Source organism: Crotalus tigris, unplaced genomic scaffold (assembly GCF_016545835.1).
Source record: "Crotalus tigris isolate CLP2741 ecotype Arizona unplaced genomic scaffold, ASM1654583v1 scf7180000024120.132558, whole genome shotgun sequence".
In the NCBI taxonomy this organism is placed as follows: domain Eukaryota; kingdom Metazoa; phylum Chordata; class Lepidosauria; order Squamata; family Viperidae; genus Crotalus; species Crotalus tigris.
This window is the reverse complement of record NW_024100397.1, coordinates 108,629-128,601: the sequence shown is the minus strand read 5'-3', so window position 1 is coordinate 128,601 and position 19,973 is coordinate 108,629. Positions and strand designations below refer to the sequence as shown.

Here is a 19,973-nt window from a genome sequence, read left to right as displayed (position 1 = left end):
CTCTAAAACATTTGTGGAGAGAGGGGGGGAGGCAGGGAGAGGGAGGGAGAGGGAGGGAGGGGGAGAGAGAGGGAGGGGGACGGAGGGGGGAGGGGAGGGAGAGAGAGGGAGGGAAGGGGAGGGAGGGAGAGAGAGAGAGAGGGAGGGGGAGGGGAGGGGGAGGGAGGGGGAGAGAGAGGGAGGGAGGGAGGGAAAGAAAGAGAGGGAGGGAGGGGGAGAGAGAGGGAGGGGGAGGGAAGGAGGGAGAGAGGGGGAGAGAGAGGGAGGGAGAGAGGGGAGGGGGAGGGAGGGGGAGAGAGAGGGAGGGAGGGGGAGGGAGGGAGGGAGGTGTTGCCTGCTCTTCAACCACATATTATGCTATAATTTCACACAGTCTCATTCTTCCCTTTCGGTTTATTTATTTATTGCTTTGCGATTACTTTGCCACCGATGTCTTCCGGCTAATGTAGTTTCTTCGGCAGAAATAGTATAAAATCAGATTGAAGCTATTCACTAAGATCTTGGAAAGGAGCAGGAAAAAAATTCTTAAGGTTATTTTTTCTCAAGTGAAATAGCCTTGGATACAACTGAGAATAAGAGTGACTTAATATCAGCACAGCCTGGATCTTGATAAAGGAAATGAAGATGCAGCAATAGGAAATCCGCAAGAGAGAGAGGATACTTTCCTGGCCCAATCTTTTTGTTAAACAGACAGACCAACAGATGTTATGAAATTGATTAGATACCATCTAAACAAATAGATAGACTACACAATAAAACCACATTATCTGAGGTGAGTCACATAGGACCTGATGCAGGCAAACAAACACAGCCAACATGTGAGGGATACTATTGTGGACACTATTACACCTATGCTAATAAAAGGGTGTGATCTAACAACGTACACAGGTGAAAACATAATTTGCACAACCAGTATCCATACAAGCCTGAACCTATTCAATTCCTCCCCCCTCTCAACTTTCATTCACACACTTTCTACTTCTCTTTTATTGCAATGTCTAAATTTATAAGGGGATGTAAATATTTAACCTGTGGCATAAATCATCGAATAAAATGTTAAAATCTCAACTATGAATCAGACGTCACTGAAAATAATTATTAAAATACAAATAGTAATTACCAAAGTAGGTCTAACATATATCCATTCTTTATTAACCTTTTAATGCAGCATTTTTTACAACACAGGCAGGGTACATGTAACACAGAAATCAGCCAGAAGCATCATGGCAGTTCTAAAGCAAGGGATCTTCACAGCTTGACACTTTATTGTTAAACAATATGTCAGTTTGTCCCCACTTCCCTCTCGGCACATACGGTACTCATTACACAAGATAATTGGCCGTTTCTGGGGTAACACCAGGAGCTCAACATTATTTCTAGACTTCAGTGCACTTTCAGAAATACAGCTAGCCTCTGTCTGCTCCCTGCGGTTCTTGGGCAAAGACCTAAATTACTAATAATTGACTTTCTTTTCAGATTGGCTAGTTTTGCCATGTGTAGCCTCACTGACCCTCTAATACTCACTGCCTGTGAGGGCAAGGTGGGCAGGGGGGAGTCCTCAGAAAGGGGCTCCCCCTCAAGGCAAAGAGCCCTTTCTAACTCCAGTTCTATCACTGGCAGGAGAAGAAAGGAGGTTTGGGTCTAGTAAACCCTGCAATGTTCTCCTCTCTTCTCCAGCCCTTCTTATTCAGCTGAGTGAAAGAGTCCAACGGAAGAGTGAGAAATTCCTACACCTGCTGGCTCTCCCTGATGATGCAAGGAACTAAGCCTGTTGCTCCTGTACATCAACACATACTTCCCCGAGTTCCCCCAGGTGGCAGCCCATAATTATGTTCCAGGAAAATATGGGGTAGCCGTATTTAGTTTGCATCTAAGGTGATGTTGACTGCAGAACGATCTCATAATATTGTGAAGAGAGGCATTGTGTTGTAAGGTTTTGAGACTGTTCCTCCACCGACCTAGTCTTTATGTGCCCCAGATGAGGAATGGGAGGGAGACAAAATCAGCCCTTGGAGATCGAAGCCATAGGAATCCTGCAGAAGCAGCCTGGATGGCTTCTGGAGGGGGCAAGGCTCAGTGGGAGAGCTATCTAGGGGCATCTAGGGGTGCTGGGGAGAAGGGAGGGGTCTTCCACTCAGAGTTGCCCCCTTGATCTTTCCTCTCTCCCGCAGAGCTGCTCTCCCTCCCTCCCTCCCCCCTGATGGCAAATGTCTCCTACACCAGGAATGGCTTCGGCTGGACTTTCTGCTCTGGCCCCAAGAGGCCCTGGGGAAGAGACCCTTCCCAACACCCCCTGCCCAGGAGCCCTCAGACCAGGGAGATGGACATCAGGGCGACCTTCCCAGAGATCAAGGCCGTTGGCCACAGGACCACTCCGGGCCTTTTCTGAGGGGAGGGGTCTCAGATGAGCTTCGGTTGGGGGTCACACGTGAGACTCGCCCAGGACTCTCTCTGTTGGAGACCCTCTGCCCAACCTTCAGCCCAACTCCCTGCCTTGGGATGATTTTCGAGATTCAGACTTGTTTCCTCTCCCCCTCCCCCAAAAGCCCCCCTGCAGCCCCCCCAGAGCATCTCAAAGGGTCTCCAGCCCCCCTCACGATAGGGATTGTTTTGGGGAGCCATAGGGGAGCAATTCAGAGCCCCCCAAATGCTCCTCTCTCGCTTCCCCCCTCCCTCCAGGTCCCGATAGAGCAACGGGGGATTATGGGGTGGGGGTTTCTCGGCCTCCTCCCCAAATTCGGAGCCTCCCCCGGAAGGGACCGAAGCTCAACTCCGGCCTGACTTTGAAAGCCTCAAATTTGAGATTTGGGAAGAAAACTTGAAGTCTTTGAAGAAGGAAAAATACTTTGGCCAAAATGCAGCTTTTTCCTTGTGTGGATTCAGGTCTGAAAATGCCTCAGTTTCCCTCTTTCGCTTTCCCTCCCCTCCCTCTTTCCACGCAGTGGCTCCGACTCCGACCCGGCCATTTTGGAGGGGGGGGCGATAGAGGGGCCCGGCTGCGACTCCCCACCTCTGCTGCAATCGGGAAAGAGGGGGTCCCTCTCCGCCCTCCTGGGGGGGAAGTGGGGAGGGAAGGGGGAGGAGACCACGCAGAGATCGAGGCTGTCGCCGGCTCCCGTCACTCTTACCCTCTGAAGAGCTAGCAGCTTTCTTCCCCCTCTCCCCCCACGAGTCTCGGCGGTGCTTCCCAGCCCCCTCCTCCCCCAGCCCCTCTCCTCCCCCCTCTGAGCCCCCTCCTTACCGGGGGTCTCCTTCCCCCCTTCGCTTCCGGGGATCCGGGCCAGCGCCCCCGCCAGCAGCAGCAGCAGCACCAGGGGGAGCCCAGCGGAGCCCATGGACGCCGCCGCACAAGCGCCCCAGAGAGACCAGAGACAGAGACGCGGAGGCTCCCAGCCCCAGAGGCGGAATCGGGGGGTCTGGCGTGGGGGGCGAGGGGGCGTTTCCCTCGAACTTCGGAACTGGGAGGGCCCAGAAGAAGCAGGAGGACCAATCGGAATTCTCCCTTCCGCCGCGTCATCAATCTCCGGGCAGAGTCTCCCTTGACTTCACCCGATGGAGGAGAGAGTTGGGCGCAGAGGGAGAAGCGGAGAAGCGGAGAAGGGGGGGGGGATTTTATGGGGGGGGAATCAGCCCTGGGACCCCCTCCCCAGAATCGACCCTCTTGAGGTTGGCTCCGTTCCTCTGGGTGGGAGTGGGAGGGGATATTTTGCCCGAAGAAGGAAAAAAAAAATCCATATCCATGGACGGGATGTGTAAGAGGATCCGAGCGGGTGGGTACATAAATATGTTTAATAAATAAAATGACATTTTCAAAATAAAATAAAATAAAATAAAAATTTAAAATAAATAAATAATAAAAAAATAAGAGGATCCGAGCAGGTTTTCTCCCTTGTGAAAGATCTCAATACTATTTTAAGAAGGATGGATGGATGGACGGATGGATGCATGGACAGCATATTAAACCAAAGAATAAATTTATAATTTATAAAATAACCCGGAAAATTAGTAGAAATACTGTGGACTTCAATAATCGTTTATCCTCAATTATAGGATTACAACCTTAACCATTAATGTCCAAAAACCTCCCCCCACAAACTATCCAAAAAACCAGACATTCTTTTTTTAATGTTTCGCTACATCCATGGAAACCACTTTTTCTAGGACATTCGGGTTGTGGTCAGTTCCGCAAAGGCTGGTCAGGCCGATCCTCCATTCCCGATTCTGTTCAAAACAGCTTTGGGGGTCCAGAGGGGGCCTGAATCCTTCCAAAGGAACGGGGGGGGGGACTGGAAGGGTCAGACTCCCCCCTGGCCCAGCACAGCCTGGCAGGCCAGAGCCGGGTCCCCCCCCCGCAGCTGAAGGAGGCTGCACCACAGTTGTGTACATCCAGCCAGTCGCCCAAAGTGGGTCCCAGATCCAGGCAGCGTCTGGGGGGGGAGGGGTCCATCGCTCGCCTGATCAAAGCAGAACTCCTGGACTCTTTTCCTGTTTCCCCAGCAAGATTTTGATTTTCTCTGAGTTCCTCCTGCCACCCCAGCCCTCAACACCCCCCCCACACACACAAACACACAAACACACAGAGGAACCTTGGTTGTTTCTGCTGAAGAAGTGCAGCTCAAGAGGGTATTTCACGACAACCCCGGAGCGGAGGATGGACTTCCCTTTGCCCTCCCCCCCCCCGGATTCTATGGGGGGGGCTACAGTGGATGAAAAAAGGGGAGGAGCAGCCCCACAGCCAGCGAGGACTTGGAGGGGGGTCTCTTAGGCAGCTGACTGGGGAGTCCTTGGGCGCCTTCACACACACACACACACACACACACACACACACACACACACACACACACACTCATGCAGGGTCCTGGGAAGCTTCTGCCTTTGGGGCCCTTCCTGGCAAAGGGGCTGCTGGAGGGGAGGTTTTGCCCCCAGCGCTGTGGGGTTTTCTGACCCACCGCAAATAGGTCAGTTTTGGTTCAAGAATCGCTCCTTCCTTCCTTCCTTCCTTCCTTCCTTCCTTCCTTCCTTACTTTCTTCCTTCCTCTGATTTCCATATCCTTTCCTTCCTTCCTCATTCCCATCTCCTTCCTTCCTTCCTTCCTTCCTTCCTTCCTTCCTTCCTTCCTTCCTTCCTTCCTTCCTTCCTTCCTTCCTTCCTCTTTACTGAACTCCGTGGGAATTGAAGAGGTATAAACTGTGACATAAAAAATAAATAAAATAAAACTGTCCCCCCTGCATATATGAACTGGACCAGCCCCCGATTCCTGCCTAACCTCCAAACGGCGCTGTTTCTGCCTTTCCGCGGCCCCTCCCCACCTCGTCCATAACCATCAAAGGGAGGGGTCTCTCTCTCTCTCCCCGTCCTCCTGGGGGGGGGAATGTGGGGAGGGAGGGAGGCTCCCGCAGTCTCTCTTGCCCTCGACCCCTTTCCCAAAGTCACGTCTGGGGTCCCCTTTCTTCCCTCCCCCTCCCCACCCCAGGAGAACTGAGGGTCCCTCCGAGCCCCTCACCTCCTCCCGCCCAGCCTCTTTCTCCCCCCTCCCCCCAGGAGTACTGGGGGCCCCTCCCAGCCCTTTCCCCCGCCCGCCCAGCCCCTCCTTCCCCCCTTCGCTTCCCGGGATCTCGCCCAGCGCCCTCCCCCAACAGCAGCAGGGAGACCCCAGCAGAGCTCAGGGACACCCCCAGCCCCAGAGGCGGAATCGGGGGGGGGATCTGGAGTGGGGGCGGGGGAGGCGTTTTCCTCGGACTTCAGAACTGGAAGTGCCCTGAAGAAGGGGCGGAACCAATGGGAATTCCCCCTTCTGCAGCGTCATCGGTCTCCGGGCAGAGTCCTTTGTGACTTCACCCACCGGCAGACAAAGCGAGGACGATCCTGGGCTGCCAGGAGGGACCCCTCCCCTCCATCCCCAGGGAGGCCGCCCTGCTCTCCGCCCTCCCCGGCCCTGGCACCCTTTGTTTGGGGGGGGAGGCGGAGATGGACGGGGGGAGGGAGTTCCTCTGGAGGGCAGGAAGGCGAGGGGATCAGGACCCCAAGGAGGGGGGCGCTGGGTGCGAATGGGGCAGGAGCCTCTCTGGCTTCTGAGGGGCTCAAACGGGCTCCGATCCTGGAGAAAGAGGCCCGGATGAAGCCAGGAGAACCTCCAGCTCCAGCAGCTTCCCAGCCACGGAAGAGGCTCTCCGGGGGAAGCAGGAATAGGGGGTCTCCCAGGGGTCCCCTCCCTCTGGCAGGGCTTGGGGAGATTGAGGAGGAGGGGGTCCTGCCCCTTCCCCTCCCTGGGATCTGCCCACCCTCCTCCCGAACCGGTTCTGGCTTCGGACCTAAACTAGCCCGGTTGGTCAATATGGAGGCAGGGGAGGCCTCAATCCGGGGAGGGGGAGGGGAGGAGAGAAGGGAGGGTCCTCTTGCAGAGGTAAGAAAAAGGCGGAAGAGGAAGGAAGGGAGGGAGGAACACCAGGTTTTTCTACCATTTAAATTTTATTCTTTTACAGTGAAGGGAAGGGATTCAGAGGAATAGTAGTGGAGATGAAGCTGCTGTGGGTTCAAAGCCGGAAGAGATTTGGGCTTCTGGACTGACAGGCAGGCCCAGAGTCCCTGGGGTCAGTTTATAGGGAACGGACCGAAATGGAACAGAACAGATAGAATAGGGAATGGAATGAAACGGAACAGAACAGAACAGAACAAAATAAAATATGGAACGGAACAGAACAATGGAATGGAATGGAATGGGAACAGAACAGAACAGAACATGGAATGGAATGGTTTTGTGGTCTACCTTGTCAAAGGTCTTACTGAAGTCTAAGTCTACCACGTCCACAGCATTTCGCTGGTCTGCTACCACTTTATTAAAAAATTCAAATGCATTAGCCAACACATTGACTATTTTTAGGCTAAAACGCTCCTGATCAAATTAATCATAAAAGGCATGAAGAACAATGGAAGCCCCAATCGCCCTGGTCACAGCCCTTTATTCCCTGAGGCTTTTCAGCTCAGAATCCAGACAAATCTCCGAGAGACTCTGAATACGAGGCTACGGAAAAGAAAACAGCTTTATGGTTTGATCAAAGAAGAGCCCGATGTCTCAATCTCTTGTCACACGCACAGCGAGACAGAGGAGAAAAGGCACACACATTATCTTTTTTTTTCACTTTTATAGCTAAGGCACTTTCTCAGGCTAACAGGCTAAAAGATTCCTTTTTTGTTGTTGTTTGTTTCAATACGTGTTTTCTTTATCTATCAGGTTAGCTCAGTTACAGCTTGTCACAGGCTACGCTTCGAATACACAACTGCTGGCAAGCAGCCCAGAACTTTCTCCTTAGGCGGATACTTTTGCAGCGGAAGAATGATACATTGCAAGCTATAGCCAATACATTTAAAGTGAGAAGAGAAGAGAAGAGAAGAGACGGAGCCTTGTGGTGCCCCACTGCTTACTTCTCTCCATGTGGATGTGGCGCCATTGGGGGCTACTCGTTGAGTAGGCTTGTCAGCCACATACAGATCCATCTGGGGGTGATGTTGTTTATCCCACCTTTTCCTAGTTTAGCAAGGAGCAGCTTGTGGTCTACTTTGTCAAAAGCCTTACTGAAATCTAGGCATGCGACGTCCACTGCGTTCTGCTGGTCTACTGATTTAGTCACCTGATCAAAGAATGGGATGAGATTGGCCTGGCATGATCTGTTTTCCACCCACCCGTGCTGGCTCCCGGTTATGACTTTGTTTGCTTCCAGTTGTTCGCAGATCTCTTTTTTGATTATCTTTTCTGGAATCTTCCCAGATATGGAGGTTAAACTGATTGGTCTGCAGTTTCCTGGGTCTGGTTTTTTTTTTCCCCCTTTCTTGAAGATGGGAACCACATCAGCCCTTTTCCAATCCTCGGTTCTTCCCCGGTGCTCCAGGATTTGTGGAGGATGTGGTTCTGATATAACATCTGGTATCGGTTGCCTGAGGAGTTTGGGAGTCTTTGTGTGTGTGTGTGTGTGTGTGTGTGTGTGTGTCCCCGCAGTTCCTCCCCCCACATGGTCCAGACCTGGGGGGGGGCTTCCTGCCCCCAAACTGAGCAGGCGAGCCCAGGAGGAGCCTTCAAGCTCTGGCTCCACTTTGCTCTAGGCTCCCTCTGGGAACTGAAAGGGCATCTAGTCCACCCCTCCAGACACCCAGAGAAAAGGAGGCTCTGGTTGAGAATCATGGGGGGGGGCGCAAAAGGAAAACTTTGACCCCAAAGTTTCTTGCAATGAAAGAGAAAGGAAACGGGAAGCGAAAGTGAAAGAGGGAAACTGAGGCATTTTCAGAGCTGAATCCACAAAAGCCAGCAAAGAGTATAAGAAAAAAGACTCTTTTTGGCAAGTGTTTTTGCAACCTCAGTTTTTCTTCTGAATCTCCATTTTTTTTAAGGGGAGGGGAGAGTTGAGCTGGATTCCTTCTTGGGGGAGACTCTGAATTTGGGGAGGAGACCCAGACCCCCCCACCCCATATTCCCCCATTGCTGAATCCGGACTTGGAGGGGAGGGGGGAACTGAGGGAGAAGGATATTGGGGGGGATCTGAATTGCTCCCCTAAATTGGCTTCCCAAAACTGTCCCTTTAGTGAAGGGGGCTGGAGCCCCTCCCTTTGAGACTATCTTGGGGGCTGCAGGGGGGTCTTTGGGGGAGGGGACAGGAAAGAGGCCTCGAAAATCACCCAAAGGCAGCTTGTGGGGCTGAAGATGGGGGCGAGGGGGGAAGAGGAAAAGGGAAGGGGGAGCTTGAAGGGCGGGGAGAGCCCAGGAGCATGGGTGTGGGTATCCTGATTGTGACCTCCGCCCCTTATGCCCCCGAAAGGGAGAGGGAGAGAGAAGCATGGATATTATTTTCCCTTCCAGCCCAGATGGGGTCTCTTCTCTCCCCCCATATTTCCTGCCAGTTTGGGATGGCAAAGAGGCCCCACCGGGATCCAACGCTCCCTGCAGACAGGCCGAATGTTGGACCAGCTGAACTTCTGCCTGTCTTTTTCCACCCTGGGAAGATGGAGGAGGTCCCTCACTAAGCTCCTCCCCTCCCTCGTTTTCCTCCCCTCCCACGACCCCCACTAAGGGGGAATCTCGCTGGGACCTACGGTTCCCCATCTATCCTCCAGGGGGCGCCTTCCGGTAGCCTCTTGCGGCAGGTTTCCCTCCTGTGTCCCTCCTGTGACCCTCTTCTAGGAGAGGCTGGGAACCATGGGCCCTGGAGTCCCTCCTGACCCTCTTCTTCATCCTCCTCCTCCTCCTCCCCACAGTCCCTTTCCTGTACCAGGGGACGTGCGAGTGCCGCTTCCTCCCCTCTCCGGAGCTGGCATCAAACGCCCCCCTAAAATGCAGCCCTCCCACCCAGACTGAAGGGATTCTCCCCCCCCCCCCCTCCAACTTTCTCCGCTTCTCTCTCGGCTTCGCACTATCTCCTCCTGTGGATGAACTCAAGGGAGGCTCTGCCCGGAGACCGATGATGATGCAGAAGGGAGAATTCCCATTGGTCCTTCCGCTTTTCTGGGCCCTCCCAATGACGAAGTTCGAGGAAACCGCTTCCTCCCCCCAAGCCAGACCCCCCGATTCTGCCTCTGGGGCTGGGAGCCTCCGCGTCTCTCTCCCCACTCTCTGGGGGCGCTGGTGGGGCGGCGTCCATGGGCTCCGTTGGGGTCCCTCTTCTGTTGCTGGCGGGGGCGCTGGCCCGGATCCCCGGAAGCGAAAGGGGGAAGGAGACGCCCGGTAAGGAGGGGGCTCAGGGAGGGGCTGGGAGGGGCCATCAGTGCTCTTGGGGGGGGGAGAGAAAGGGGCTGAGACCCCTGAAGTAGGGAAAGAGGTCGAAGGTAAGAGAGGCGGGAGACTGCAGATGCCTCGATCTCCGCGTGGTCTCCCTCCCTCGCCGCATTTCCCCCCGCAGGACGAAGAGGGAGCCCCCGTTCCCTAATTATGGCCGAGGTGGGCGAGGGTCGTGAGAAGGCAGCTGAGATGGGTTAAGAGGCATCTGGACCCCCTTTCCACCCACCCCCCGTGGGTGGGTGGGAGGGAGACCTTGCGAACCCCGAATTAGCGCCTGAGCCCGAAGTTTCTTGCACTGAACGAGGAAGGAGACGGGAAGCGAAAGTGAAAGAGGGAAACTGAGGCATTTTCAGAGTTGAATCCAGAGAAGCCACCAAAAGTATAAGAAAAAAGACTCTTTTTGGCAAAAGTGTTTTTGCAACCTCAGTTTTTCTTCTGAATCTCCATTTTTTTAAGGGGAGGGGAGAGTTGAGCTGGATTCCTTCTTGGAGGAGACTCTGAATTTGGGGAGGAGACCCAGAACCCCCCACCCCATATTCCCCCATTGTTGAATCGGGACCTGGAGGGGAGGCGAGAACTGAGGGAGAAGGATATGGGGGGAGTCTGAATTGCTCCCCTAAATTGGCTACTCTATCCCTTTAGTGAAGGGGGCTGGAGACCCTCCCTTTGAGATGGTCTTGGGGGGCTGCAGGGTGACAGAAAAGAGGGCTTAATCCCCAAATCACGTAAAGGCAGCCAGTAGGGGTGAAGTTGATGGGAAAGAAAATTTTGGGGTAACTAGGGAATTTGTGGGTTCTCTTCTCCCCATGATCCCCAGACCCCCAAACCATCTAGGTCAAACTTGAGCCGCCCCCCTCAACAGAGTGGGGGGAGGGAAGGACCTCCCATCTCCTGCCTACAATGGGGTCCTTTCAGCAGCCCCAGGAAGGCTCCCACCCCTTTGCCCCCCAATTCAGGGGACTCTGAAGGCCCAGATAAACCCCTGGGGGTCCTCAAGGCCCCTCAGAGAACCAGCAACCGGCTTTCAAAATGACAGCAAGGAATATCCGTCCTTCCACCCTCCACCCTTCGGTCAGAACTGAAGAAGCTTCTGGGATAAGAAGCGAAACGTCTTCAAGGGAAGAACCAGGAAAGTCCAGCTGCCTTTTGGAAAAGCCCCTTTGGGCTAAACGAGACCAGGGGGAGGGAGGGTCTCCGGAGAGACCCCAGCCCTTCCAAAGTCTCAGCAGACCCAGCCTGGACTCCTCATGGGGGGGTCTTAAGGGAGCTTAAAGGGGCATCTAGTCCACCCCTCCAGGCAGAAAGAGAAAGGGGGACTGTGGTTCAGATTCATGGGAGGGGGTGAAAAAGGAAGTCCACAACCCCCCCCCCCTGGACACCCCTCTAAAGCTGCAGCCCCCAAGACTGAAAATCTTCCCCTCCCTCGCCTTCTCCGCCTCTATTGGGAGGGATATGGGGGGGGGTCTGAGATGCTCCTCCAAACTCCCCCTTTAGTGAGGGGGGCTGGAGCCCCTCCCTCTGAGGTGGTCTTGGGGGCTGCAGGGGGGAGGGGGACAGAAAAGAGGCCTGGAAAAGCACCCAAAGGCAGCTTGTGGGGCTGAAGATGGGGCAGAGGGGGAAAAGGGGGGGCTTGAAGGGTGGGGAGAGCCCAGGAGCATGGGTGTGGGTATCCTTACTGTGACCCCCGCCCCTTCTGCTCCCAAAAGGGAGAGGGAGAGAGAAGCTTGGATATTATTTCCCCTCCAGCCCGGGGGGGGTCTCTTCCCTCCCCCCATATTTCCTGCCACTTTGGGGGGTGATCCAGCGTTCCCTGCAGACAGACGGAGGCCTGGACCAGTTGAACTTCTGCCTGCCTTTTTCTACCTGGGGAGATGGGGGGTCCCTCTTTCCCCCTCTCTCATTTTCCTCCCCCCTTCCAGACCCCCACCAAGGGGGAATCCCACTGGGACCGAGGGTTCCCCATCCCTCCTCCAGGGGGCGCCTTCCGGCAGTCCCTCGCAGCAGGTCTCCCACCCCTCCGCCTTCCCGTCGCTCCGCCGCTTGTCTATGAGCCACTGGGAACCATGGGCCCTGGAGTCCCTCCTGAGGGCTTTCGTCTGTCTGCTCCACCCCGCCCCTGCAGCCCATTTCCTGCACCAGACGAAGAACGAGTGCTTCTTCTCCAACGGGACGCGGCGGGTGCGGTTCCTGAACAGGTACTTCTACGACCGGCAGGAATTCGCCCGCTTCGACAGCGACCTCGGGAAATACGTGGCTGTCACTCCGTTGGGGCAGCCCGATGTGAACCAGTGGAACAGCGATAAAGTCCTCCTGCAGTACTGGAAGGCCTCCGTGGATCGCTTCTGCCGACACAACTACGGGGTGTACAACTACGAGGTGGCCAAGAGGGAGGAGCGTCTGATTGGCCGGAGAGGTGAGTGGGGGAGGGGGAGTTCCATGGGGGGGGGAATGCAGGGACTCCCCCCCTTTTCCTTTCATTTCTTAGGACTCTCCCGGAGAAAGATTTCCCCTTATGTGTTTTCTGCTTTCCGATCTATCAAATTTACTCATTGGTATTTATTGCTATTTATTGATACTCCTAAATCGCCCCCCTTCCTCAAAGAGGTGATCTGGATGGTGCACGATATAACATCTCCCCTAAATAAAAGTGTATATAAAATAAGGTTAAAAAATAAATTATCTTTAAAAAGTCTGAAATTCTACAACAATGACAATCGAACATGCCGAAGGGAAGAAATAGATTCCTCTCCTTCCCATCCCTCCCATCATCTTCCTTCTCTTCCCAAGGTCCAAAGTTTCCCCTGCCCAGAAAAACTTCTTTCCAGAATATTATACCAAATATTATATTTTTCGGGGGGGGGGGAGGAATCCGGCAACGTCTCTCTTTTTCCCAGTATATGACTATATTTCAATAATAATCTATACTCTATGCTATATAATATTTCAATATAATATTTTTATTAAATAATATTTATTGATTTACTTATCAACTTTTAAAACCATCTCTCTCTCCCACAGAGGGACTTTGCATGGTGTACACATAAAATATAAAACCACCAAAATAGTCTATACAATTTAAGATTTAAAAGGCAGGAATGATTAAAATCCAGTGATAAAAATTCATGAAAATGGAGGGGGGCTTCAGAAGGCTGACCAGCCCCATGGCTCTCCTCCTCTCTGCCCCCCAAGCAAAGCCCCAGAGCCCCATTTTCCCCCCTTTCCGGAAGGCCAGGAGTGGGGGAGGGGCTCCCTTCACCTCTGGGGCCTTTGGGATTTTAGGATAAAAAGTGAATTTCCAAAGGTCTGGACAAGGGAATCAGGGAAGGCTCTTTCGTCTGCTGGGCCCTATCCCTCTTTCAGTTCTTTTTATCCTTTATTCAGAGTCATTTGTTCATCCAATGTTGGGGGTGTGGGAGAAAAGCCCCCCCTGAAAGCCCCTTTTTGGTCAGAGACTCAGCTTCACCTGCAGCCGAATCGCTTCCCTCTTCACATCTGGGAAGGTTCCTCATTTGGGGGCAAAGATTCAAAAAACCCTCACAAACATTAAAAGTGAATTTCGGGCATTCGTTCAGCCCTGAAGCCTCGGATTGTTTAGTTCCCTGTTCCAGATTCCTGGCAAATTGCCTACATTTCTTGTTCTAGTTTTATTTGTTTATATTATTATTATTTATTTCTATCAACTGATAAGGTTTCGTGATGCAAAACAAGTATTTCATCTGCAGTTGTTGCCATTTGTTGTTGCCAGGGTCTCCCAAAATAACACTCTACCAAAGAATTAAATAAGATCTTTCTTCCACAAGAAAAAAACCACCAGATCCTAAGAGAAAAAGGCATTTTACAGGGAGATGCTGGGCATCTGCTCCTTCCAGAAATTATGGAATATTTAAGGGGAACCGACAAGATTTTGTTCTCCGCATATTCAGTCTGGAATTCATTTTTTCTCCAAATTCTTCCCTGCAAACCTAGGAGGATAATTAACTGTTCATAAAAAAATCCCGACCAGATCCCAGGACTAAATTACAAATAACCAAACCTTTAAAAATTGCATGTTCTTAAACTTTATATAATGAGCTGTTCATAAGAGAATCCCTCAACGGAGAAGAAAAATGTTGTTAGCAAAAGTTCTCTGATCTGGAGTGGATCTAAGAAGGACCCTCTTGGGGGGGGGCTCAGGCCCCCCCCATTAATCCACCCAACAGTTGGATATGTCCTTCTATAAAAATTATTTAAAATAATTTAAAAAAAATTTTTTTTTTAATTTTTGTCCTTCACATTTCATTTTCCTCCTCCCTCGGCCTCCTTCCTTTCCTGATTTTCTTTCTCCATTTCTTCCATATTGTGTAACTTTTGTGCTGCGTTGAGTTGGCTGAGTTGTCCTAGACCCCTCCCTGCCCCCCCATCCCAGGCAGGAGGGTCGGACCCCTCCCCACCTCCCTCCCCAGGGGAAACGGGGCTGGGAGGGAGGCCGGACGGCTGCAGGGAAACATGGGCAGAAAAAACCAAAGGTTCAACTACAGATTAGGCGAAGTCTGGCTCAAAATCAGGGGGTCCTCATAGGGAGCCTCACACTGGAGGTAGTTGTTGAATTAAGAGGCAATCCCCCCTCCCCCCACACACCTCCTGTTCCTCCCCATCTTTTAAGTATAATTTTATCTTGAATCCATTTTGATTGCTATAGAAATATTTATATGTTAGGATTTTAATGTTTTAATGCTGTAATCCAGGGCTTTTAAACCTTTTCACCAACTGTACCACTTTTAGGATATATGGCAATATTCGAGTACTACCTAGCAAGGTGTCAAACACTTGATGACCAAAAAAAAAAAAAACCCTGTTCAAAGTTGCAATTCCACTGAAATGACTTATGACCATTTTTCACACTTATAACCATTGCAGCATGACCAGGGTCATGTGATTTATATTTAGATGCTTGGCAACGGATTTCATATTGATGATGGTCACAGTGTCCCAGGGTCATGTGATCCCTTTTGGCAACCTTTTGACAAGCAAAGTCATTGACAGGTGACCAAGTGCTAAGGCGGGACTTCCCTCCCTCCCTCCCTCCTTCCCTACCTCCCTCTTTCTCATTCCCATCTCCTTCTGGAGGAAGAATTTGAACCCCCCTATTTCCCTTCTTCCATGTATTCATTGAACAAGGAAAAGCCTCCAGAGACAGAAAAGACAAGCCATTGAGGGAAATAGCTTAAAAAGGCGCATTCCCCTTTAAGAATTAGCTACTGGTTAGAAAGGAAAGTTAAGGAGTCCAGAGCGCACTAAAGAAAGAAAAAAAATGTAGTAAGTATGGCCTCCCCAAATGGCTCCATTCCTAAGTAAAGGACTGCTACAGGCAAAATCCATTCAGGAGAAAAATACTTCAAAATCCCTTGCAGCAAATTTTACACCTAATAATAGCAGAGGAGTAGAAGCTAACACGAGACATCAGCCATCAGCCAAATAAAAATTGCCAAACACTCCTTAAGAAAACAAAGCCCCCATTGCACAAATCCCAGAACTTCAAAGTCACAAAAACACAAAAGAATCCTTCCACTCTCCATCTCCCTCCTTGCCTCACCTCCAGCCTTTCTTCATTGCTGCCTTTCTTCATTCCTTGTGGAGAGCAACCCCTCCTCCCTATGTTCCTTGCCTCTTGGTTATTGCCAGCACAGGTGGCTGCCACAGAAGTTGCAGATCCACTTGTGGCCGGCCTGCTTGATCTCCTCTCCTCTCTCCCCACCCTCCTCCTTCTTTCCATTCTGTGCAGCTAGAGCTGACTCCACCTCCTCTCTCTCCTTCTCCCGACCCAAACTGCCTCCTTTTATAGCATCTCCTGTCTCTGCGCCCCTTTCTCATGGGGGAAGGGGGTGAACCAGAAGTGAGCCTGGGGACTTTGCCTCGCCCCAGCCACTCTGCAGCTCCAGAGGACTCTCTCACAGTAAGTCCTTGCCTGTGCTGGCTCGTTCCCTCCCCCACTACACTTGGCTGGGCAGGGCAGCATACCATCTGTCATGTGCTCATGTACCACAGGTGGTACACATACCACCAGTTGAAAAGCCCTGCTGTAAGCTGCCTAGTTATTTTATCATGAGATGGTGGCAAACAAATTTAATAAATAAATAAATGTTCCGGTATTCTACCTATTTTTTTAAAAATGTGATTTTCTCTTGAATGGGATCCCTGCAATTCTCCAAAACATGCTGTGTGTCTTCCCCGTCTTCTGGGTCTCTTTCTGTCTCCCCCAAATCTGGCAGGAAATTCCTTCCGTTCCGGGGCGTTTCCAGTATTTATTTCTGTTGGTCTTGTGCAATTTGATGATGAAAACTGATCTCAACCAGGAACGATTTATGTTTTTCCATCTTTCAGGATCCCATTTAATTTCTTGCTGCAATTTGCTTTGGAAATGACTTAAAACAAATACTATTTTCAGGACTGAAAAGGGCTCTTGGCCTGAACTAACCAACTTGGTCTCCTGTTCTGGTCCCTCCTATGTCTCCCCCCCATGTCCCTTCTCCCCCTCCCCCTTCTCCCCTCCAGCCAAGCCCACCGTCTCCATCTCCCCCACCAAGCTGGATCCCACTTCCCCTAACACCATCCTCCTCTGCACCGCGAGGGGCTTCTACCCCCTGGAGATCGAGGTCCGGTGGCTGAAGAATGGGCAGCCGGAGGAGGAGGGTGTGGCCTTCGGGGAGGAGTTCCAGAACGGAGACTGGACCTACCAGCTCCAGGTGATGCTGGAGACCCAGCCCCAGCGGGGGGACGTCTTCACCTGCCAGGTGGAGCATGCCAGCCTGGAGGCCCCGATCACCGTCCAGTGGGGTGAGCCCCTCCCTCCCCCTCTGGGGACCCCCCTCCTGCCCTGAGAAGGGGGAGAGACCTTTCCGGTGGGGGAAGCTGGGATGGACCCTCCTGGGGGGGGGGAAGCTGGCCCTGATCCGCCTGCTCAATGAGGCTCCTTCTCCTTCCCCAGAGCCCCGATCCTCCAACTTGGCCAGGAGCAAACTCTGGACGGGGATCGTGGCAGCCGTGATCGGGGTGATCTTCTTTGCCATGGGGCTCTCCCTCCACCTGAAGAGCAAGAAAGGTGAGTCTGGGGGCTGGATGAGAGATTGTGGGGAGGGGACCATCCAGGGGAGGCCTCTCAGCAAGCTTAGCAGATGGCAAGGAGGCCCCCTTGGAGATTTGCTTGGGAAATTCTGTTCTTTGAGGGTCTACTGTATAAGTGAGCATCATGCAACCTATTATGGGCTATTGATGGGGAGGGGGACCCCCTGAGTCCTCCAGCCCACGAAGGGTTCTGATTGGCTCTTTTTCTCATTCCAGCAATTCCCATCCAGCCTCCTGCAGGTGAGTTTCTCCCCAAGTTATAGATGTTTCTTTAACATTTGTTAATTGTTCCTTTAAAAGAAAAATGTGCCCGAACAAAACCTCCTAGCTGTGGATAACACAAATTTTTGAAATTTTGGGCAGCTTTTCATTACAGAGACCTGAAAACAGTGCAATGAAAAACAAACACACACACACATAAACACTAAAATCTGGCCCAGTAGATTTCCAGGTTTTGGGAAATTGCAAAAGAGAAGGGAAGTCTCCTTGTGACATTTCACACAATTTCTGGCAAAGCGACACCCAGCTTTGCTTCCACCCCTCCCCCATCCTGGCCCCATCCTCTTTGTTAATATGAAACGTCTGGGGGGGAGGCCTCATCTTGATTAACTCCTTAATTAAGCCAATTAGAGAAAATTCCATCAGCCCCTGAAGGTGAATTGCTGGTCCTTTGCATCCTTTTCCTCCCTGAAAGGGGGGGGGATTCTCCCTCATCCTGTCCCTGCCTATCAACCACCCCCCTGCAGTGTGGGTCTTCCTGGGGAGGCTGTAATAATAATATGTTATTTACCCTGAAGGTTTATATTCTAATCTTCTTCCTCATCTCTTTTTCTTCAGCACTTGTGAATTAATCCTGCCGTCCTTCCTGATTCCTGATGGGAAAGGAAGTTTTTTTTTTCCCAGTAGCTGATGAATTTCTGTCTTTCTTGCAATGTCTGAAAAATGGAGGCTCAAGATTTTAGATTGGGGAGAGGAGGAGAATGGCAGCCTGGAGCTTCTCCTGCTGAGACCCCTCTGGCTTTCCTTTCAGGGCCTCCCTCTCTTGGGAGGGAGGAAGGGAGGGAGACCATCTAGACTGACCTCAGGGACTCCAGGCCTGCCTGTCACTCCAGACATCCAACTATGCTTTGAACCCACAGCAGCTTCAAAGATGATTAGGGGACTGGAGGCTAAAACATGTAAGGAACGGTTGCTAGAATTGGGTATGTCTAGTCTAACGAAGAGAAGGACAAGGGGGGACATGATAGCAGTATTCCAATATCTCAGGGGCTGCCATAAAGAAGAGGGAATTAAGCTATTTTCCAAAGCACCTGAAGGCAGGACAAGAAGCAACGGGTGGAAACTAATCAAGGAGAGAAGCAACCTAGAACTAAGGAGAAACTTCCTGACAGTGAGAACAATTAATCAGTGGAACAGCTTGCCTCCAGAAGCAGTAAATGCTCCAACACTGGAAGTTTTTAAGAAGAGACTGGACAGCCATTTGTCCGAAATGGTGTAGGGTTTCCTGCCCGAGCAGGGGGTTGGACTAGATGACCTCCAAGGTCCCTTCCAACTTTACTATTATTATTATTATTATTATCATTATTATTATTATTATTATTATTATTATTATTATTATTATTATTACTCTTCCTCCGAATCCCTTCCCTTCCCTTTGCAATAAAAGAATAAAATTTAGATTGTAGGAAAACGCAGGAATTTTTCCTTTCTTCCTCTTCCTCCTCCTCTTTCCTGCCCCTCAGGAGAGTCCCCCCTTCTCCTCTCCCCCTCCCCGGATTGACTATCCCGCCTAGTTTAGGCCTGAAAGGAGTAGATTAGTAATGAGAAATTTCTAATGAATCTAAAGGTGGATAGAAGAAGCCACCTGAAAGTCATAAATTCAGGCAAATAAGAAAAGCAGAGGTTGCTAGCTAACTGAAACCCCAAGAAGAGGAAACACAAAAACTGAGGATAAAGTTTAGAGCTTAAGGCAGCAAAGGTATAACCACAAACAACTGTAGAGATCATTATAAGAATTGAGCTTTGTTTACAGAATATTAGATGGTGATAGATAGTATGTGCACAAAGGGGCTTCCTGGAACATAGAGAGGGGGACAGTGGTTTTAGGCGGACCGGATAGTTTATCCGGATGAGATTAGGGAAGTGGCATTGAGTGTGATAGGGGAGGGGGGAATCTGCATTGGGGATAGGATATAAAAATGTGTGAAACAGCTCTTTAAGGTGTGCCTGGACTCCTCTGTGTGTTTCAGCACACCAAGTCTTTGCAAATGCTTCTTTTGAAATAAAAATTTGTTGCTGGAATTCCAAGTGAGTTTGTGTGTTTTGGGATCTTGAGCCACATTCCAAACAGGCCCGAAGCCAGAACCAGTTTGAGAGGAGGGTGGGCAGATCCCAGGGAGGGGAAGGGGCAGGGCCCCCTCCTCAATCTCCTTAAGCCCTGCCAGAGGGAGGGGACCCCTTGGAGACCCCCTATTCCTGCTTCCTGTGGAGAGCCTCTTCCGTGGCTGGGAAGTTGCTGGAGCTGGTGGTCTCTCCAGGATCGGAGCCGGTTTGAGCCCATCACAAGCCAGGGAGGCTCCCTCTCCATTCACACCCAGCACCCACCCACCTCCCTTCCTCCCTCCTTAGTCGGAAAGTTGCTCTGGAGGGGCAACAAAGAAGGAGGGAAGCTTCGGGAGTGTGGACCAGACGGTCAGTCCAGATGGACTGAAGAAAGCTTTCTAAAGGACGGAAGAAAGGCTGCCTGGTAAGCACAGGCAGCCCAAGTCACCACCAAGTCTCCACCAAACAGCTGATTGTCAACAGCATGCTGAAACTAGGTGAGCCTGTTTTTTATTCCTTTTCCTTAAGGACTCAGAAATTCTGATCCCCTGATTGGGAAAAATCTACGAAGTAAAGACCCCAGAAGGACTAGGGGAGAAGAGAGGTAAAAGCGGTGTAAGGACCCACCCCACTTTGCATCTTAAGAAGACAGAACTCTTGGAATAATTCTTCCAACAGGAATCCTTTATTAAGAGAAAATGGTTGCAGGCATGCTAGACAGGACTTGGGGTTCAAGCTCTCCCATTCAAGATTTAAGGGGTTCCCCAGTAGTCCCACCCAATCAAC

At 51.4% G+C, this 19,973-nt stretch overlaps 1 protein-coding gene across 1 annotated transcript; it reads left to right on the top strand.

The window, feature by feature from the left end:
- The first annotated feature begins 9,518 nt into the window (after window positions 1-9,518).
- On the top strand, window positions 9,519-18,125 carry LOC120298746 (H-2 class II histocompatibility antigen, E-S beta chain-like). Its single transcript, XM_039322748.1, has 6 exons — window positions 9,519-9,710; window positions 11,887-12,177; window positions 16,296-16,577; window positions 16,729-16,842; window positions 17,082-17,105; window positions 17,703-18,125. The coding sequence occupies exons 1-6, from the start codon at window positions 9,626-9,628 to the stop codon at window positions 17,714-17,716; spliced, it is 810 nt and encodes a 269-aa protein (XP_039178682.1). The 5' UTR covers window positions 9,519-9,625; the 3' UTR covers window positions 17,717-18,125.
- The last annotated feature ends 1,848 nt before the right edge of the window (window positions 18,126-19,973 follow it).